The sequence below is a fragment of the Amia ocellicauda genome, chromosome 1 (genome assembly GCF_036373705.1).
Source record: "Amia ocellicauda isolate fAmiCal2 chromosome 1, fAmiCal2.hap1, whole genome shotgun sequence".
Lineage (NCBI taxonomy): Eukaryota > Metazoa > Chordata > Actinopteri > Amiiformes > Amiidae > Amia > Amia ocellicauda.
Genome location: NC_089850.1, coordinates 32,613,095 through 32,636,857, shown reverse-complemented (window position 1 = coordinate 32,636,857; position 23,763 = coordinate 32,613,095). Strand labels below are relative to the sequence as shown.

Genomic DNA, 23,763 nt, shown 5'->3' with positions numbered 1-23,763 from the left:
CTGAAAGTAGTAGCCCTAATATAATAAAAAGAGAAAAAAATGAGGAGCTGTGGTTTATACGTTTTGTTACTTAACTGCAGTTCATGTAGAACCAGGGAGACACACATCTTCACCACATCTGCTACTTTACGAAGGAACACCAGACATTACTGACTCAACACAATATTGCTTTCTTTGCAGCGCCATACGACACAAAACACACACGCAGTTTAAATGTTAGTGTTTTTTATTCAATAAAACAAACTGCCTTACAGTGAAGACACTCACAACAAAATAGACTACAGCACACTAATTCAACAGACTCGGTACAGAGCGCTACCAAAGGAGATTCTACAGAATGCCCCTCTATCCTCCTTATCACCGGTGAACTCTAAACCACACTAATCTAAAACCACTGATCATGTAGAGAATACAAATGAAACCAAGAAGACACTCAGCTCTTCCTCACAAGTTCACAAAGTCTCAGGAGCTGGAAGATTAATGAGATCAGTAGGTAGAGGAGTTCCTTGGGTGGAGCAGATCGACCATGTTGGGCTGGAGCTTAGCAAGCCCTGCAGGCCCTGAAACGGAAGCAGCAGGTGACATCCATTTAAACATATTGTCATATACAGCTGCAGAGAAATATTCCTAAATGAAATGCACGCCTCTGGCACAACAATGCAATCTTTCTTTGGAGTTTCTAAGGACAAAGAATGTACTGACTCTTACTGCATGTATTTTTAGATTAATCCTGATTAAATCAGCAGGATCAGAACAGAAAACAAATATGACAGGTGCCTTGGAGAAACTGACAGCTTTAAGAAAAAGGATTTATTTTTCCTTCCTTATTGCATAGGCTACAACAGCTTAGTGCCAACAGCCAGTGAACCCCATCATTCTATACACCACTATAGAATACCCTATACACTATCCATATATTTTTCCCTACCTTTTATTAGTAGTTTATCATCTTCTTAACCGCATCAAAGCATTTCCATTTGTCAGGTATGTAAAAGGGCTCAAAGATGTGAGGGAACGGGGTGTCGTAGCCACACACTCGAGCAATCGGGGCCTCGAGGTTCAGAAAGCATTCCTCCTGTTAAGACAGAAACAGGATACAAGACAATTATCGGTTAAGCACTCCATCAATACATAGAAAAAGTGATTATAAAATGCAATTCAGCATTTGTGTTTAATTCAGAAGTGTTTTGTTCTGTGAAAAAAGCCCTGCTTATGCAAATGCTATCAAATTAAGCTGGCTTGGTATTTATATTCGAAGAAATCTAAAAATATGTTAAATAAAGTAAAATAAAACAACCAAATAAATACATAAATTGGTTGCATTTCTCCTCCTAATCACAAACACTGACAATATATAGGGGAATACGAAAGTAAGTTTACCACATTTCTAGTCACTTATAACTTATCCTTGAATTTGCATTTATATTACCTCTATAGTAAAATAGTTTTATAGTGATCCATTTCCCATTAAATCGAAACTTATATGAACTAGTTTTGCCATATTTAAATATATATAGGCGTTTGTAATCTAGGTGTCTTATAGGGGGAATTCTGTGAGGAAATGACATTGGTTATTAAAATATTTATTATTAAACTTTAGTGGAAGAAAGGATACCAAATGAGACAGATGTTTTATTTAAAGAAAAAATAAGTTGCTGTCCTGAAGCAACATATTTTGATTTATGACACTGTAAAATTTAATAATTCAGCATTTGCTGCTTTTAGCCTTCTTAAATTGACATTTGAGACTGAAATTAAATGATGGTTCAGTTGCCATGGCAATGTAGTGCACTAAGATGACAGCGCTTCCTCCAGCACCCCCCATAAAGTACGTGTTTCTGAGGTAACACGCGTCACTCATGTCCATCTTACTCTTTATGGTTTTGTCATGGCATAGATTTGTCATAGCATAGTTGTCATCTGTAAGGCGTAGGAAGAAAAGAACCTGTTTCAGCTATACTTTTTTTTTTTTTTTTGGACAGATGTAGATGTACACTCATTCCCTGATATTCTTGGGAAGATGCCACCCAACGTAAGCATTGGTTGTGTGTTGTAAACTGACACTGAATGTGATTGTGGTTTCCTCAGGCAACAGAACTGACACTTTCATAGGGTTTGACAAGCTTGTAAAGCTCGCAGTTGCACTGCCCTTATCACAAATTGTGTTCTCCTGTACGATAAAATTAAGCCTGACAGTAAAAATGTTTTAGTGTGTTGTGTTTCACACACAGATGAGATCAAATTTACAGAACAATTCTGAGGGACTTAACAATAAGGAGAAACATGTGCCTTATCACAGTATGAAATGTAGCTCTTCAGTGCCCCCTCAGCCCCTACATTCAGGGCAGTACAAACTATTTGAAATACATTTATGTATGGGTTGTTAACATTCAATACATCAAATAATTAAAGAGATGGCTAATGAATTGCAATCTGAAACTGGGGAGATTAAAGTTTTGTACATTATTTATTCCACACACATAACTGCAATATTACAGCACGCTATTAGCTGGTTTCACAGAGCTTGATACAGGTCTAGGACTATTCTACCTAAAATAACATTAAGTCATCTGTGACCAGAGCTAATGGGTCTGTGAAAACAGCCGTATATGTTTTTTGTTCTTTTTTTAATGTTTTATATTTTTTTACATACCCAGATCACGTATCTGCCAAAATTTTTAAAAAGCCTTAATAAATAACTAAGTAATAACTAACTGCAAGGTCTGTAACTGGCAAGTCTAGCATATCACATAAATAAATGCAGACAAACAATAAATGCAAACTTTTGTCTTGTCGACAGAACCATCAGACATCGTTTTGTATATGAATTTTACGTTCAGAAGCCCTTTTTCTTTCTCCATTTCTGTTTGCTGCTGCATCCTTTCCTGTCTATGGCTCGCTATGGCTGCATCTCCATTTCTCCAATGCACGCTGCATTAATAAAATTAGTGCCTTTAAAATTAATTTGCGTTAATGCGTTATTAACGCGTTAATTTTGACAGCCCTAATATATAATTTTATCAATACATGTTTTATCCTCAAGTAACCTGGGCAGTTCATCCTGTCACTAGTGGTTAGGCATTTTTCAGTAGGTAAAGCACTAATGATGAAAGAGCTATAGATTTAGGAGAGGTGACCATTGTGTTTTAAAAAGAAGGTCAGGGGCAGTGGGTCACGTGCTCCCATCGCAAGAGATTTACAGTAATGCACTTTGACTGAGTAAAGGCGCTTACTGCTTTCCACATTGAGCTGAATCTGCTTAAACGTACTGTGGCAATAAAGAAACCCCTTTGATATCGGAAATAGAAAGTGTTGACCAAGCAGGACAAAGCCTAGTAAAACATTATCATTGTTGCATACAACTATTTTTATAACCTAAATCTTTAGTTGTTGGGACATCAAGAAGAGTCTTGGGACTTTTAAAATGATCGGAAGTCCATTCTCAGGAAATCCACAGTTTCTCAAAGTAAATGGTCAGTAATTGGTCAGGTAGAGTTCATATCCATAATAAGCTGAAAGGTATACATTTTATGGATCTTGACAATTTAGTTTCTAGTTCCACTAAAATTAGGGCTGGGCAATATGGCCCAAAAGATATATTGCGGTATTCTAAATTCAACAGGCAACATATGGTATATCTCAATATTTTTTTCACATTTGACATGTTGCATCCTTTTGCTTCCTGGCCTTTCAAACATAGATTACAAATGGCGGTACTTTGCTCAAGATCTGTTGTTTTCAATTGGAAAAAACTTCCACATCACTGAAGATGCTACTTTACTAGTGATCAGCTCATTTTCATTAAAATAAGATGAAGATTAACCGTACTGCTCTTTCCATTTTCACTCAGCCACCATTACTACTAGTTCCCTCTGATTAAGAAACTAAATAAGTCACAGTGTGAAGATCCGAATTATGTAATTGGGGGGAAGGTTAGTCAATGCTATTGAACATGATGGACAAGACCAGTTTAATTAAATGGTTTAATGAGAAGTTTTATATAAAATGTGCATGTTTTAATGAACAATGAAAATAATATAATGTGTGTGTGACTGGAAATGGTGAATAGAAAAATAACAGTATAATTTCTTCCCCATGATATTATTATCATTGTTAAAAATAAATTGTGGTGCAACTATGATACTGATATATTGCCAAACCCTACATCAAATTCCTACACATTGAATGTTTAAGATCTAATCATTTTCAGGATTAACCCTGTTTAACAGGACTGCCTTATTTTTATTTTGGGGAAGTGATATGGTCAATACTTACACTGGCATGGAAGTACTTCAGGCAGTCATATGGATTTACTAAACATTGGCTTGGCAATTTAAATGCATGTGATTCCCTCTGTCAATTGGATTTGCAGTTTCACTTTTGTGAACAGTGGTTTTATACCATAATGGCAACAGCTCAGTCTTAATTAGTAGGAATTAACATTCTCCCTGATGGGCTATTTATTGCAACAGTATTTCTTCAAATTATATGGAGATACTACTATAATAATCACACTAAGGCCTAGACCAAATCGAAACTTTTACCTATCTGCGAAATGTAAAGTATTGAAAATGGTCACATGTCATTGAACAATACTAATGATAAAGAATTCACAATTATAATTCTTCCTGCCCACCCTTCTTTTGTTAAATACAGATGCTTATTTATTACACTGACCTGCATTTATTCCTTTTAAGATTGACACGTAAAGGAAGGAAAATAAACAGCCATTAAGTGGCAATTTTGTTATAAAATTGATCACCATTTGCTATGGAACTGACATCAACAGTGCGTCATGTAGTATGTCCATTTAGCAGTGAGAGCTACGTGTAGGGAAATAAATCACTGTACTTTCCAATCATAGATCAAACCCAATATATGTTATAATTTGTTTTCTTTTAACATTTACAAATGATCTGTGTGGCATAATGTTAAAAAGTAAAGATCCTAGATCCTAAAAGAAACCCTGAGAAAACCTTTGACCGTATGAAGGATTTTCTTTTTACCTTTTATATGCCTTGTATTACAAAGAATGACAGGTATAAACCTAAGAGTTCACTTTTGTTGAGACAATACTATAGTATACTTTAATCTACTTTCCCTTTGTTTTTCCTAGGCCTATAGCATGTCAATATACTGACTTAGTATGCACAATATTTACTACAATAAAAACTACAGCAATGAATTCACAGAAAATACAATTCTTGCACAATACAAAGTAAGGAAATCCATGGAGAATGAAAATAGACAGCATACATTTTTTACTGTTATATGTATGAAATGAAACTTGGATATTTCCAAGCAGTTCAGTACAATAACCAAACTTAAGATACCAGCTAATACCAGATTATTAAAATGTAATTCATATGAATAATAAATATGTACTCAATTCCTTATGATAGTGAGGGTTCATTTCAGTTTTGAAAAAATACAGAATAAAACTAATATTAAAAGTGTCCTCTTATCTTAATTAAAAACCTGCATGGATAACAGAATGAATGTGCTTGTTCTGCTTAAAACCTAAAAACTTTAAAGCACCTTTTGAGAGAACATTTATTGAGTAAAATTAAACTACAGTCAGTCACAAGTCAAGATACACAATCCAGAACCCAAAATTGTTTCCTTTCATTGAAGGAAGTCACCAAATTATTTACGAGTTGACATTAGGCACTGTTTATATGGTTGTTTTTCTCGAGATTTTAAAATCTAGGTGGGGATTGCAGTTTTGCTTTGCTCCTAGAAAGAACTTCAAATCATCTGTCCCAATTCAGCTTTTGCGAGTCATTGCACACAATTTTCAGATTGAAAACCGTTTTGCGCCATAGTGGGGCTTTAGCAATTGAACTGGCATGATATGGTCCATCTTTCTAAAAACACTTCCTGAGTTTTTGGTGAAGAGGTAGTGGTTTTTTATGTATAATTATAAATGTACAATTGCAAAGCCCAGAGAGCCTCAGAATACTGTTAATCTTTTAGCATGTCTTTGCTTCACACTTTTAATGTACACATTTTACTAGGATAAGGGATTTCCAGCACTGCTTAAAACATCCAACTGTCTATTAAAAGTTTTCATATGCTAGATAGCATTTCAGAGGACAAGAACACAACCTGAGATTGAAATTTGAATCCTCTTGATACAGATTTCCTACCCTTTGAAATCCAATGGCTTTGAGATTAAGACATCTGAAATTTTTATTTTATTTTTAGCTTTGATCTTCATAGGTGTATTAATTTTTGGCATATGTGACTATGAACAGTCCATCAATGCTACATTATTCCTCATTGCAAAATCAGTGTGGATAAGCAAACAGTTAACGTGTCTACTGCAACTCAAGCTCGAGTTGACCGAGTCAGAGAATACCAAAACCTCGGTAGTACACTACGCAGAAAATCAGCTACCTCCACAGCCACACCTGTGTCAAAACAATCTTATTCCGATCACAGGTTCACAGACAGTTCCACACTTAGCTTAATGTTTGTTCGTTTTTTTAATTCCTTTGGTGTCAATATATTACATCCAGTGACACTTACAAATTGGCTGACTCAAAACATACCAACGATTCAGCTAATGCATACATGTACAAATCATTAAACATGTTAGTGCACTGTCCATTTAAGGAAGCTTTTATGAAGTATAGAAAAATCAAGTCTGTAGGAGATTGTGGCTTCTTCCAAAACATAATTGAGAACATCTTGATATTATAATAAAAAAGTAAAGCGATTAATGTACACATTAGAGGGTTATACATATTAAATAACTGGAAAATAAACAAATGGAAATATGTAAAATATAGAAAATTGTATTTGCTCCAGAGCCTGTATTAATTTGTGGAAGATAAATAGCATGAGGCAGGCCTTGGCATAGATATTGGAAGCCCTGGTCTAAAAATGTCATTTTCACTCTTTGTCACTTAAATCAGATTTCATCTGATATTTCCACTCTTTTGTATATTGCTGTGACTCATCTCACAGCTCAATGCCTGCAGGTTGACAGAATTGAGAATCAGCATGGCACGCTCTCTGAAATCTTGCTTTTTCTTTGTGTTGACAGTGATGGATTTTCAAGGATTCACAATGGTTCCATTAAGCACAGACTAATTGTAAACACTTGTTGAGGGAGAAAAGGTGTTATTACACTGTCAAATTATATACATTCCCTTTTCACATCTCCCAGTTGAACAGTCAAACAATGCACTTACCTGAATTTTATTATAAGGTTTTGTCATGTCAGTAGATTGGCTTTTCCATATTATGACATGCTTAATGAACAATATGAGAGAGAAAAAACAAAACGAAAACAGGGTACCTTTCTGGTTGGCAATTAAGAATATTCTAAAGATACTACTGAAATAAACTAAAATGGCATAGAACTTGGAATTTTGACAAAACTAGTGTTTTTTTTTAAACAGTGCATCACTGTCAGATTCATTTTAAAATGAAGATTCAACTGATCATTAATATATTATTTGGATTTTTCTATGGACAACAAATGAAAAAATCTCCTAACATTTAATGAAAAGTACAGCTCATACTTATCATCTGTAGACCAGAAATTGACTTTGGCAGCAACTGCCACAGCTCTAGGATTATTCTCAAATATCATGATAATATTCATATTATGAGCCACACATGAATTCCATAAAGAAGAAAAACAAGTATTAGTCCCTGCTCAGCTGCAGAATGTCTGCCTTCACATTCTCCACTAGTTATGTATTTGTTTCTACCAAATTACCCTCTTCAGTATGGAGTTGTATACAAATAAATGACAAATCAAACAGATTTTACCAACACATTATGACATTTAAGATGTTTGCAACACTGATTAAATAATTCAAGCAACCAGTCAAATATAATTAATCACAATAATGCAGCTGTATGGAATCAAAACAAGGATACCATAAGTCTCCCAAGTGGCTCCACCAGTATAACACCGTTTTGATTTGAATGTGGACTACTGTTTGTCAAAGCCAACAGTGGCTCAGGGGGTGGCACAGCTCTGGCCAAGCATTGTCAGGGTTTTTAGGTCTTGAGAATGTGCTTTCCTTGGCATGTCAGGCAACAGACTCCTGTGGATTACCAGGTCTCTGTGAGCCCAGCAGTTTTGTAAGCAAGAGTTATATTCTTGGATCCTTGGATCACGCAGTTATTAATGGACACAAAACGAGCACGATGGGTTGAATGGCCTCCTCTCGTTTGTACATTTTCTTATGTTCTTATATTGGTCCTCCCTACTATGGTAGAGCTCCGTTCTTTGTGTTGCGGAAAAGAGAAAGACAGCTAGGCTATGCCAGTCTCCAAGAATGCCTTTTAGTTGCCTACATCTCTTACATGGTAATTTCATAGCATTTGATCTTTGTAGTTTTTCACTTCTTTGGATCCATTCCAGAACTTCTTTGAGTCCATCTCTGATATGTTTTTTTGCAATGGGTCCAAACCATTGCCATTTTAATATCTTAACCCTTTCAATGTCACAATTCTATACACATGCCACAAATCAATCTATCTATATATCTATATACATAGAGAGAAAGAAATCTTACAGAAGAAAGCAAAAGAAGAAACTGGGATGGAGTACATTTGGAAGAAACATTACGCTACTAAAAGGAAATCTACCAATAGTATTTGATCAAAGCATTTTAGCAGTGCTTACTTATGGCTCTGAAACCTTGTAACTAAATGTAGAAAATATACAGAAACTGGAAACAACAAAGAGAGAAATGGAGACAGACATGCTTAGAATAACAAAAGACAGGAAAACAAATACATGGATTTGAGAACAAACAAAAGTTTGTGACATAATTGAAAGAGTGAAAATGTTACAATGGCTGGACACATTTCAAGAAGAACAGACCAAAGATTAACAAAAGCTAAATAATCGATCCCAAAAGATGAAAAAGACCTAGAGGACCACATTAAAGATGAGAAGATGAAATAAGAAGCTTTGCTGGCGTGACCTGGAAAAGAGACTTCTTGGGGAGGCTTTCATCCAGCAGTAGATCGATACAGGCAGATGATGATGATGATGATGATGATATGTGATTCAAAATATAGGCCTAATATAAAAGACTGCTGTACGTCAAGAAGTGGAAAAGTGAAAACTGAGACATCTTTTCCTGCATATCCAATATGTTAATCAATCATGAGGCAAGAAATCCATGGAGACAAAGCCAGAGTCAGTGTCCTGGCTGAAAATGAACACATCAATTTCAGGTTACATATTCATGATTCAGACTGTCACTCTTGAGCTGCTTTATTCAGATAAATGTAGGTCCCTGGATAAGTGTTCAGGCTTTGTTCTTTAGCACAACCCCTATCTAAAGTAAGAAAGGAGACAAACACAAACACACAAAAATCAGAAAGGTGCTATACTGAAACGTGTTTTATGTGAATCTGATGAATCTCACCATAAAACAAAGAAACAGGTATGTTTCTGAACTTTATTTAACCATTATGAAACCAATACATCTGATTCATTAGCATGTTCATTTATCATAATTAACTTGTTTGCCAGACAATATGGAAGATGGTTCTGTCTCTATCTCTGAACTATCTGTATCATTATATTCAATAATAAGTATATACTGTCAGAATTACAGCAGGGCAAGTCATAATCTGCAGATTTGGTTACAAAGAAAATCCAGAATATAGACATTCTAAACCTGGAAAATATCCCAATTTAAATGATTTATTTTTGGCAACTCTGTATGGTTTGTGGGAATTCCCCATTATTTTTAAATAATCACCAACCTCACAGAGCTAAAAAGACAAGTGTAAAACCAAATATCAATGCTATACAAATGAATGAAAACTGTAAATTATATATACGATTGTAGAGAAAGCAAATTAATAATATATCTCAAGCAGATAATTACGCAATTGAACATGACTAGTCTATCCTTGAGCGTTTTATACACAAGTTAAACCTGTCATGATGTTCTGCATTTATGCACGTGTACAAGTACAAGCAAATCTGCACTGATTAGCCTAAATACAAAATGCAAAATGTGTTAGTAGGACATCAATCCAGGATCACAAGATGAATCCCCCCAACAAAAACAGAAAGTGAAGTTCTTATTCCAGCTGGTCATTGTTATATAAACATAATGATTGTCAACTCAAATACTGAAATTCCTACAGAATGCCGTTTCTGCTCCAACATGTTGTTAGGTTCTACTAATTAAAAAAAATAAAGGATACTTTCCTATTAAATAATAGTGCACCATCTAACACTAGCCACCTCGGGTCCTGCAAGGATCTAATTATCTCAGGCTTGCAGATAACCTACTTTCTGTGTCAAATCACAACAGTACAGGTTGTGCTGTATACAGGAAAGCCAAGCTCAGAGTTCTTCACGATTCCAGCACTCCAGCTGTTCAGCAAAACCTGAGATTTTGAATATTCTAACACATTTGACAGACACAGCTAGATATTATGAGAGTAAGTTCAAATCAGTACAGACCAGAGTTTCGTTTCATACGTTTAAGGAACTAAAGGAAACTAACCTGGTAACAAACCATTAAAAAGCTTTGACGTCAGCCTGCCTGAAGCTGAAGATGCATTTTCTTCTATATTCTTTTCAATAACAATAATAAATCAGAATACCCACTCTTAATGGAGAGAGAATGCACTCAATCATTAAGATCCTTTACAATATTTATTTAGGAGTCATGGTTTATTTCCACAAAATACTACTGGGGTAGTGTGAAAGCTACAACAAAAAAAAAACATTCAAAATAAAACAAGACAATTACAAATTAAAAATAAATAATTTTTATAGAAATTAATTGACTCTAGCAAAGTATTTAAAAAAAAAACCACACACACACTTCACATCAATCTGCAGGTAGAGTGATTTCCTCTGCAGAGAGATGTAAATGTAAATCACTTCCGACTGAACTATGCATTATGGTGAGACAGGCAACAGACTTCTGTAAGTCGCCCTGGATAAGGGCGTCTGCTAAGAAATAAATAATAATAATAATAATAATAATAATAATAATAATAATAATAATAATAGACACCATCACCAAGACCTGCGGCGGCTGACAGCAAGACCTGAACACAACACTGCTGAGGAGAATATGTTTTAATTACCCCAGCACTGCGCTGCCACTTCTGTTAACACAGACAGCAAAAACACTACCTTCAAGGTGGCTGCCGCACTAAGCCTGAAAGCCTTCTGATATATTCAAACAAAAATCAAAAGGACAGGAGTGCAGGTTCTGCGAAGGAGTAGATGCTGGGCCTTCAAATGGGCACGATGTGACTCTCTGATGTTTGCTTACACCTCCAGGCATGAAGAGTTGTATGTTTATGACTGAGCGAGCGAGCGAGCCGGAAGAAGGTGCTTTACTGTACTCATTATTCTGGGAAGCTAAAGGAGACAATGCAGATTAATTAATTTGTTGTTATTACCATTTTAGCTTGGATTTGTGTAAAATATAACTCCTGCCATATAATTGTGGAATTGGATGAATTGGAAGTTTACTGATAACAAGCAATACAAATTGCTGAGGAAGATCAGGGCCGTTTGTTTTTATTAATTAACAATGCTTTTACCACAGTATCAGATAGTCCACTGCTTTCCTACGCAAACTTTAAATGTGTTATTTATATTGCTTATAATACATTACACTACAAACTGTTCTTTTAAGGACAATATCAAAAGTTTCAAGCAGTAATGTACTGGTTATTCAATAAAACTTATTTTACTTTTCTTTTCTGAGACCAAGAGAAACCAAAGAAAGTAGTACATGTAATGTGATCTCGGTGATTATATATTTCACCACTTGAAATAAGCTGTTTGTCTGTAGCCAACAGACATTTTGTTCCTAAATTTATGAAAACTGACAATCTCAGATAATTCCACAGATGCATTAGCCAATGCTGAAAACAATGTTTTGATTATCTCACTTTAAAACTTCCCTTCAGGGAAGCAGTTGTTAGACTAACACCCTATGAGAAATATAAGGTATTCTATCCTTTGTATTATACAAAACTGTTATCTCTGTTATAATAAATAATAATGCTACATGCCAATGTCTTTACAGGAGAAACAAAAACATGAACTGTAATCCACATTGAAAACATTACAAAACTGGAACTGGAAAGTCAATAGATTATATTAAGAGGATGTAATTGAAGACATTCTTAAAGCCAAGCATGTTACCTCTTCACCAGCAGGCCTGGACCACCTGGCAACATGGTAATCAGCTGCAGAGCTACTTCAAGGCTATGTGTGTCATAGTGCCCACCGCTCAAAATATATTAAATCTGAATCTTTAACAATATCTCACATTAATACCAGGTGTTAGTTAGGAGGTAGCTTAACTGATACTATATTTCGGTTACTTAAAGACAACATTTCACATTTGTATAAAGCAAGATCTATAAGAAAACTCTAACAATGAATGCAATGAACACTAGTCAACTAAAGCTAATTAACAGCTGTTTATCTTCTCCAGCACCCTTCAGATAAAAGCCTCTATTTTTAGTACATTCCCATTTTATATAATTATTTATATGTAACCATATGCATCAGCCCTTATTTCCGAGTGACTCATTTCCAGTGTGTACGAGCCAACTGGAAGTGTGTTATACATTGAGGGCACTCTTCACAGGTATTTAGCAATAAAAACATGGATGGTATGTTTGGGTTAAATACAAAAATCCTGATTAACCTAAGAGAATGGATTAAAAACATTAGATTGGTTATTAGTCACAAACCATGATATCAGCAAAAACAGGGCTGAATGTATAGCAGCAGAGCAAAAACTTAAATAACAGAGCCATCCACCATTAGACCAGTTAGGTAAATAGGTAAATTACATGTCAACAGCACTAAGTGCTGTTCATATAATTCACAACAACTGCCAAAGTTAATCATTAGTCACATTATAACTGAAAATAAAAGCATTTCATGTAACCGTCACTTCAGACTGCCACAGCAAGGAATGTTGCATTTAAAGTCTTTACTTGGGAAATCTATATACACATATAGCACAGGTAGAAAATTTGGAGACAGGCAATTGACCATCAAACAGTTTATTTTCATTACTTTATAGCAGCTTTAATACATAGGAATGATTCTAATATTCGCCAGATCTACCTTCTTCACAAGGATAATATAGATGGAAAGAATATCAACCACTGAAATTTTGGTATGCTGAAGAATAAGTGCTACACAAAGGCATTTAAAACCCAGATCTGGTGTTCATTAACCCTGATTTGGCTTGAGACAACAGTAAAAAAATGCTGACAGAATTGGACACAGGAAAATTAAAGTTCAGAATCCAACTGAACCACAACTTTGTAAGTAAACATTTTTTCCACTTCCATTTAACCATGCCATTTTTCTAATCTCTGTGGGATGCCCTGTATTGATAGTATCACATTGAACATAACTGATTTTATTATGATTATAGAACACACACATACAAACACAGAAATACATCATGTCAGAGGGACTCTGCAGGTAAGCCAACTTTGCTAAACACTCTTGCTTTCATGTTTTGCCTCAGGATATACTTTCCATCCTCTTTGAAGTCTTATCACACCTATATTTGAACTAGAAGCAGTTTTTCATAATTAAAAGATTTCTTAAGCTTACCCCTAATTAAATAAATCACTTGAAATGTGATATAAAACAGGCAGGAGAATATGGTTGGAAGGGACTATGCATCCGCTGGCCTGATCAAACAGTAAGACAATAATTAATGTGTAGAAGTACAGTGGGAGAATGAGAAATCATCCTAGGATACAAGAGATGCTATCTACCTTTGGGACTGCATAGATATGTTAGCAATGCATTCTGCAATAAAGTAAGAAAACGTCAAGTGAACGCACATTTTAATTTTCTTAAACCGTAAAAACCTAGCAGCAGCTTCCACCAGCTGCACTTTACCCTAAGGTTCCTTACCCTAAGGTAACTGAAAAATGATTATCATCATGAGCATCAACAGCACCAAACTGAAGTTAGTTCATAAACCGGCAAATAAATCAGTTTGCTGCCAGCCCTAATATCCAAATAGTTGTATTTTATCAGCTGTAATTCAGACAGCTTGGTGTAAACAACTTGGATGGATGTAGTACTGAAACAGTATCAGCTGGGGAGCTTCCCACACTATTTTTACATGATTCTAGTGTACTGTAGAAAGCAGATCTGAAAACAATTTCACTAGTTGAACAAAAGGGCTATTAGGTCCTGTGACCAGCTTTATAACACCACCCCTAGAGCTACCTGCTTATTCATTTGTTTTCCATCTAAGGACAATGACAATCACAACATATAAAAGGACATATAGAGGAGGTCATGTCATTCAGCTCATTATGATCATCTCATTGTTATAAGCGTATTGATAAAAAGCAGGATCAAGATCAAGGCTACAGAAACATCCACGTTCACAAATCCATTTATGTCTAGATTTAGATCAAAACCTTACAAACAAATATTTCCAGGATCAATCATATTCTTTTTGGGTTCTTGCTCAGCCTATTTAAATATTCTGATATAAATTGTGCCATTTACTGCCAAGTCAGTAAAGAAAATTGTTTTTCTGATTTGAAGTGATTTGTTGCTTGCCAATATACACTCACCTAAAGGATTATTAGGAACACCATACTAATACTGTGTTTGACCCCCTTTCGCCTTCAGAACTGCCTTAATTCTACGTGGCATTCATTCAACAAGGTGCTGAAAGCATTCTTTAGAAATGTTGGCCCATATTGATAGGATAGCATCTTGCAGTTGATGAAGATTTGTGGGATGCACATCCAGGGCATGAAGCTCCCTTTCCACCACATCCCAAAGATGCTCTATTGGGTTGAGATCTGGTGACTGTGGGGGCCAGTTTAGTACAGTGAACTCATTGTCATGTTCAAGAAAACAATTTGAAATGATTCGACCTTTGTGACATGGTGAATTATCCTGCTGGAAGTAGCCATCAGAGGATGGGTACATGGTGGTCATAAAGGGATGGACATGGTCAGAAACAATGCTCAGGTAGGCCGTGGCATTTAAACGATGCCCAATTGGCACTAAGGGGCCTAAAGTGTGCCAAGAAAACATCCCCCACACCATTACACCACCACCACCAGCCTGCACAGTGGTAACAAGGCATGATGGATCCATGTTCTCATTCTGTTTACGCCAAATTCTGACTCTACCATCTGAATGTCTCAACAGAAATCGAGACTCATCAGACCAGGCAACATTTTTCCAGTCTTCAACTGTCCAATTTTGGTGAGCTTGTGTAAATTGTAGCCTCTTTTTCCTATTTGTAGTGGAGATGAGTGGTACCTGGTGGGGTCTTCTGCTGTTGTAGCCCATCCGCCTCAAGGTTGTACGTGTTGTGGCTTCGCAAATGCTTTGCTGCATACCTCGGTTGTAACGAGTGGTTATTTCAGTCAAAGTTGCTCTTCTATCAGCTTAAATCAGTCGGCCCATTCTCCTCTGACCTCTAGCATCAACAAGGCATTTTCGCCCACAGGACTGCCGCATACTGGATGTTTTTCCCTTTTCACACCATTCTTTGTAAACCCTAGAAATGGTTGTGCGTGAAAATCCCAGTAACTGAGCAGATTGTGAAATACTCAGACCGGCCCGTCTGGCACCAACAACCATGCCACGCTCAAAATTGCTTAAATCACCTTTCTTTCCCATTCAGACATTCAGTTTGGAGTTCAGGAGATTGTCTTGACCAGGACCACACCCCTAAATGCATTGAAGCAACTGCCATGTGATTGGTTGGTTAGATAATTGCATTAATGAGAAATTGAACAGGTGTTCCTAATAATCCTTTAGGTGGGTGTATAACCACAAATACCCAATTGCAAGATATTGAATGTACTTGAAATCTAACTATTATTCTTAATGCATGGAAGATTTCCACAGTACAATTGAAAATAACTAATTCCACCTTTATACTGTCACAGTGATAGCATTATAAAATGAAATTTTGGAATAAAACCCTAATCTCTGTTTGCCAAGGTGAAAAGGTTATAGAATCCACAACATGTGCACAATCACAGCATTAAAGCTTACCATAAAGTCCAGTTAAACTTTGTTCCACATGGGTTGCAATTAAAAGACGCAATGTACATAGACTAGTCATCAGTTTGTTGGCACACTTTAAAGGAAAGACCATGGACAGCTTTAAGAAATTTCTGGCAACACTGTCAATGGAGTCTGTTTTGTGCAAGTAACGGATATTTGAAATATCCGTTACTTGCACAAAACAGACTCCATTGACAGACATACATCAATTTTAAGATGCGGCTCATCTCAATCCATTTTTGGAATCAAAAGAAAAAAAATCTGTTGAAAAAAATGAAATTAATGATGTGACTCCAACTAAACAACACATATCGAAGTGGTGATAAATCAGGAGCACTTTACCTGTACAGTAGAGCTTATTTCAGCAGCAAATCCTCCTGTTACCGGGGCTTCGTGGCTGATCAGTAGTCTTCCGGTCTTTGACACAGACTGGAAGAAAAAACAAAAGACAGACACATTTAATTTACTCTGTGAAGAACTTATTGTAAAGTGCACATTAAATATAAATGGGAAAATAAAGTTTTTGTTTAGAAAAGGAAATCCAATTATTCAAGGACTCCAATACAAAACGTCACCATGTTGCATCCTGGTAAATAATATATTTTTACACTGAAACAAAGACAAGACCTGATATACCGGACAATCCCACCAAAAATCATCACTATGAAAAAAATCCTACACATTACAGTGAATAAAAGTATAATATCTGAATGATGAAAATATGTTGTTCTTGTTTTATGTTTTGTGCGCATAGCAGGGATGTGCATATGAAAGCAGACTGAGTGACATTTCCTGAACAAAGGAGACATTTTTAAAATATATAGACTTCCAATTGACTGAATTCCACTGAATCCTCCACAAAACCTTTGAGTCTAGTCTTTAATAAAGTTGTAACTGAAGAGTCGGCAAGGCAACATAAAGGTGTACTGTGTGTCAAGATCCCAAACACAATACTCCAATACACGACTTAGGATCAGCATAAAGATAATGGATTCATGAAAGAGAGGCAGGTTTTGTTCTGTGTACAGATGTAAAGTTACTTAAACATGATCTAATTTTGCATCTTTGGGCTGTGTCTCTCGAGCTGTCAGGTCTTCTAAAGATGGATAGGAGAAAATGCCAGATGTCTTGAAGATAGCTAAGTAAGGTAAAGTGTAAATATACGTTTATATTAGAATAGACAATAAAGGCTATGCGGTCCCAAGGGGCACGTAAGACTATTAGCTGTGACAAGCCAACAATCTGATTTCATGTGATACCATAAACAAATAGGGAAAACATTATTTTGAGAATTATACAGTTACCACCTGTGAATACTTTAAATGTGGAGATTTTTGACAGGAAATGAAACAACTATTTATATGTAGTTTCCACCCTCCTTGGACTTTTTCACATTTTGTTGTGTTACAATCTGAAATCTACTCCAATCCACATGTGAGGAAAATGTGGGGGTGGGGAAGAGAAAAAACAAATCAGTTAAAAATAAAAACCTAAAAAGTTTTCATTAGAGAAGTATTCACCCCATTTGTAATGTCACTTCGAAATAAGCTCAGGTGCAACCAGTTGCCTTCAGTATTCACACGATAAGTTGAATGGAGTCCATTTGTGTGCAATAGAAGTGGTTCACATGATTTCAGATTAAATACGCATGTGTACGGTCCCACAGTTGGGTAGAGCATTCAAAGAAAATAAAAGTATCATGAAGACCAATGAGCTTTAAAAACAATTCTGTGATAAAGTTGTGGAATGGCACCAATCAGGGGAGGGGTATATAAATATTTTTTAAAGGAATGGAATATCCCATGGAGGACAGCCTGCTCTAAGCAGATTAAGGGTGGTGCCGTATACCTTCCACTTCATAATTACAGATTTGGCTGTGCTCCATGGAATATTCCGTTCCTTTAAAAAATATTTATATACCCCTCCACTGATCGGTCAATGACAACTCTGAAAGGCCTACAGCATTCCATGGCTGAGATGGGAGAAACTGTCCATGTGTCAACACTCGCATATAAATTCATACTTAGGATGGTCTGGAGATATGTCTCGAACCTCCAATAAAATATCCATGGGGCTATGAAGAGGCCTACTCAGGTTTATCTTGGCCGGAGAGAAACCCGTAGATTCATGAACAGCAGAATTTAAGGCAAAATGAAAATCGGCAAGAAAAAAGTCCCAGTTTTTGTGATGTAATCCAATGCAAGAAGAAATCATGTTTTTCAAACTTCAATTTACTCATTTAGTTAGATTTGTCTGAGGATGGTAAGCAGTTGTCATCTGATGAGTTACATGCCATTGTGCGCACACCTCCTGGAAGACAGAAGAAATGAACTGTGGTCCCTGATCCGAAAGAGGATATTCAGGGGTTCCCCACCTTGTAAAGATCTCATTGATCAAAATGTGAGAGACAGCATTAGCAGATGCTTTACGTAAAGGAAACAATTCAACCCACTTGGAGTAATAATCCACAAAAACAAGCAAGTAGACATTATTTTGGGAACTCCATGAAAAAGGTCCAATCAGGTCCACTCCTAGCATTTCCCATGGTCTCTCTACAATGGTTTGTTGAAGTTTTCCAGCAGGTTTCTTGTCTCAGGCTTGTGAAGTTGGCATACCTGACATTTCTTGATGTAGTTCATTATGTCAGCACACATTTTTGGCCAATAAGCCACTGCTTGAATAAGTTTGTATGTTTCAAATTTGCCCAAATGCCCACTCAGTAGGCTATTATGATATGCCTGCAAGAGCTGTAGACGTAAGCAAGGAATGTAGATCTGATGTACGACTTTGCACAAAGTTGACGTCTTCCTGTACACTTTATCTTCAATTATTGTAAAGCAAGAGGAAGCAGAGGGATTATCCACAATGTCCCCTTTTTCAAGGATTTCTTGATACAGGGTCTGGATTGAAGGATCATTTTGTTGGGCTTGCCAAAGGACTTCATTACTGAGGGGAAAGTCCATGGAAGGTTGTATACTAGCTTGTACCACAGCACAAATACTGGCATTAGGAAGTTCTGTTAAGCCCACTGGAGCTCTAGGCAATGCATCTGGAATCACATTAAGTTTCCCTTTCCGATACTCGATATTGAAAGTAAATTCATGCAGTCATAAAGCCCATCGAATTAATCTTGTGGTAGGCTTACTGGTTTGAAACACCCACAACAAAGATGAATGATCAGTAACAACTGTAAACTGTTTCCCTTCAAGATAATATCTCCACTTCTCCAAAGCCCAGACCACCGCCAGACACTCTTTTTCCGTAGTGGAATAATTTCTCTGCTGTGTTCAATGTGCGGCTTGCATAGGCCAGAACCTCTTCTGTGCCTGGTCTAGTTTTTTGAACTAGCATTGCTCCCAGCCCAACATTACTGGCATCAGTATATACAACAAAAGGACACTTGAAATGTGGGTGTCGTAAAATGGGAGGTGAAATCAGAAGAGTATTTAAGGTGTCAAAAGCTAGCTGACATCTAGGTGTCCAGACAAACTTAGCCCCTTTCTTCTTGAGTGCATTGAGTGGTTCAGCGATCTGAGAAAGGTTTGGTACAAAACAATGGTACCAACCAGCAAGACCTAAAAAGCGTCTAAGATTAGATGTTAGATTTAAGATGTACATCTGTACATTTGGTACATCTGGACTTTTGTGCAGACATGATCATTCTTTTGTAATATTTCCAATAAACAAGGCTTCTCTGAATCAGACAAATTTGATTGTAACACCACACGACTAATAGAAAACCATGGATCCTGAATGTTTTCAACAGAGGAAATGACAGACTGTGTTGGAGCAATAACAGTATACAAAGCATTGAGAGAAGAAGGTGCCACCCTGAAAGGATACAAAATGAAATGAAGACCAGTCAGACACCTCAAAGGTCTCGGAATGAAAAGGGAATTTCTCTCAATAAACATTGTGTGCTACATCCAGCTGGATGCCACTAAAAAAAAAAAATAAGAAGTCCAAACCCAACACCACAGACAGAGCAAGTGTGTCGGAAGAAAGAACAACAGTGGGTAAGAGAACACATTGATTATGAAGCGTATAATTTAAATCAATCCATCCAAGTGGTTGTTGAGCTGTTCCATTTGCTAAAAACAAAGGTCCATTCAAGGTTTCAGAGTTTCATTAGCCTTCTTCAGCTTCTGCCATAGTTATTCATGGAGAAGGGTATATGTAGATCCAGTATCAAGAATGGTTCTACCCTTCAAATGGCAGGGGATAGGAAGAGATGATGTGCTTTGCTGAAGGTTTGTATTAGTCTTACTTTTTTGTAAGATATTAAAGGCAGAATCCTTGTCTTTGTGTCCCCAATTTAATGGGGATACTGTGCGAACTCCTATCTTGGAGTCTTCTGAATCTTCCAAATGTGCGTTTCTCCTAACTTGATTTTAGGTTAAAAAGAAAAACAAGATCCAGGAGCATGATTTCATAAGAACATAAGAAAGTTTACAAACGAGAGGAGGCCATTCGACCCATCGTGCTCGTTTGGTGTCCATTAATATCTAAGTGATCCAAGGATCCTATCCAGTCTATTTTTAAATGTTCCCAAACTTTCAGCTTCTACCACATCGCTGGGTAGTTTATTCCAGATTGTGACTACTCTCTGTGTAAAGAAGTGTCTCCTGTTTTCCGATTTGAATGCCTTGAAGCCCAATTTCCGTTTGTGTCCCCGGGTGCGTGTGTCCCTGCTGATCTGGAAAAGCTCCTCTGGTTTGATGTGGTTGATGCCTTTCATGATTTTTAAGACTTGGATCAAGTCCACACATAGTCTCCTCTGTTCCAGGGTGAAAAGGTTCAGGTCCCTCAGTCTCTCTGAGCAGGACTTTCCCTTCAGACCTGGAATAAGTCTGGTTGTTCTCCTCTGAACTGCCTCTAAAGCAGCGATATCCTTCTTGAAGTGTGCTGCCCAGAACTGTACACAGTATTCTGAGGTCAGATTTCCTTTGCATTTCCAACAATAAACTGGACTCTTAATTGGATTTTTGGATTCTGTCAATCCAGAGAGTTTGACCAATATCCGTAAAGACTAAATCACAATAAATACATAACTGTTGCCCAACATCTTGACAGCACTTAGCTTTCACCGTCCAGGATGTAGGACCTCACTTACTGTACTTGTGTAAATTGTAAATTGGAATTTGTAAAATGTATTATTTTGAATTGCTATGTTTTAGCTAAATTGAATTTGTAATGATTGATGCCTTGTACTTAACTATTTTTGCACTTTGTTTGCACTTATGTTGCAAGTCGCCCTGGATAAGGGATAATCTTTTTTAACATTTAATATAAGACTTTAGAACTATGTAAATTAAGAAAAGGTATTATTTTTCATTTTTTATATGTACAGTGACAAAGAAACACAAAAGACATTCCACCTGCAGCAAGCCATTGTGCAGAACTGGACAGCTGTAATAAGCAAGGCTTGACATTTTTATTGTATCTAAGCATCAGGGCAGGCACATTCTATTCAGTATCATCTTACAGAGCAAAAGGCCAAATGTAATACTAACAGATAAAGCCGACTGTCATTTGCTTGGCAACAACACCGAAGTGTGGTTTAATTTTCTTTTTTTAATCTCCTTAATTAAATGAAACATTTTCACAGCCCTCCCAACACACATCCTCTTCCGGCACTGAATATTGCAATCACTTTATTTTAAAAACATTTGGATGGTCAATACAGTCTGCATGAGACAACCTGGACTTTCCAATCACATATCTCAGGCAAGAAGCAAAGAACTCTTGTATGTAAAGGTCAGTCAATGAAAGACAAAGAAAATTTAAAGACTAACAAGATGTCTACTGAACTAAGTTGCTCACATAATTGGTATTTAAGTCAAGTCATTTGCACCTTTCCAGTATTTTCTTTAGTCTTTTGAAAAAAAGAAAAACAAATAAATTACATCTAGTTTGGTAGCAAGTCACTTTAAAGTGTGTCCGGAGAGGAAGTATTGTTGTGACTGTGCGTCTGAAATTTAGATCTACATGATAATTAAGGAATACAAGCATTTCCCTTTGGATTTACTATAACCCTACATTTCTGTATGAAGAGACTCCACCCGCGTTAAACCACTGCATGAAGTATGAGACCAGACTTCAGTCAGGAGTCGATTTCTTCTTGGGTGCATTGTTTGCACTCATGCTGAAATCAGCACTTTTTATGGAAATATTAAAGAAGCAAATAAACTTTTTTAAGAAATAAATTGCATATTAGACACACTGACTAAATGATTCCATTACGTGCACACAATTGCAATTTTTTGTAAAGGAATTACACCGTATAACCTGTAATTCTAAGATTCCTTCCTTTAACTACAAAGAGAAAAAGTCTCAAATTTTAAATATGCAACTTAAGTTCAAAGAATTCAAATACAAATATCAGTCACATTTCTCTGAGTTTTGTTTGGCTTTTAAAAGCTGTGCGAATTTATCAACTCTCACTTAAGGACACATTGTTCACAATTCCAAAAGAGAAGACATATTGCAAAAAACTAAAAAATAAGTTTGTTATTAAAACTGCTATTAAATGTGTTAAATGAGTAAACTATCACAATGCTATTTATATACTTGTTAATTCATTTACGTTATATTAAAATCAGACATCCACTTATTCACAAACATTTAATTTCATTAATTATAAGCAGACCAATGTTTTAATCACTAATGTATGCTATATTAAAATAAAACTGGAGGAAAACATTTAAATATGTAAATGGAAGGTTTGGGTTATATGTCATAAGAATGATACAAAACGTAACTACCACCTCAGAATAATTTAGCCTGTGTATAACATCAGCCCAGATTACATTAACATATTGACCCACCCGCCAGCAACAAATTACATCTCTAATACTTGATGGCAGTTACATTGGGTAGATGTTTCTGGCAAACAAAAATCTACAAGCCATCATCTACTAATACATCTGTAGTCTGTGAATGTGAGAGAATATAGTTTTGTATAGTATAGTAATATATTTTTAATAGAGAAACAGATAATTTGTGAAGACTCATTACTTTAATGAGCCTTCAGCACTGTAAATAAATAAATGTTCATTATTAATTTACATATTTTTAAGTAACTGATGTCTAGTACAATAGATGACAATATTTATTTTTTTACCTTGTGATATTTACATATATATAACAAATTTATAAGTAATTTTGGTATGCTAAATTATTTCTTCAATCACAAATTACCCTAAAATGTAAACGCTATAGTTTAAGTACCTGTAGTTACATTCATAAAGGTTTGCTGATGACCTTTGCTGCACTAACAGAAATGCACAGTTTTTCTCTTTAGTATAAGACATTCTTTTGGTCCCTGTCATTTCGCCATAACGTCTGTAGACTGTACTTATACAAACTTATAATTAGCAGTTTTGTCACAGTTAACACATAAAGAGTTCAGACTAAACTAACAAAAAGATTTATGTCACAAACACTTACTTCACACTATACTCAAATCTGCAAATAGAAAGGATACCAGTACGCATTGAAAAGAGAATGATCACATGAGATTTCAAAGAGATAATTTATGGTCAAAAGATTATCCATGATTCACACTGAATAAAAACATAAAAAAATCATTAATATAACTTGGTTGCAGACAAATTGAAGTTAAATTGGCAATAGACCAAAATAGTAAATTGCATTTACACGGCAAAATTATTGAGATGTTATTCTTTCATTTGGAAGTGCTACAGTTC

At 36.0% G+C, this 23,763-nt stretch overlaps 1 protein-coding gene across 1 annotated transcript in view; it reads right to left on the bottom strand.

Moving 5' to 3' along the window:
* Positions 1-208: 208 nt before the first annotated feature.
* The window catches only part of bckdhb (branched chain keto acid dehydrogenase E1 subunit beta), a 91,587-nt gene continuing 68,032 nt past the window's right edge, over positions 209-23,763 (bottom strand). Inside the window, exons 9-11 of the mRNA XM_066702240.1 lie at positions 16,397-16,483; positions 929-1,075; positions 209-560 (exon numbers count right to left, since the gene is read on the bottom strand). Coding sequence (XP_066558337.1) covers positions 935-1,075; positions 16,397-16,483 — 228 coding nt within the window. The 3' untranslated portion in view covers positions 209-560; positions 929-934. The remainder of the gene's footprint in view (positions 561-928; positions 1,076-16,396; positions 16,484-23,763) is intronic.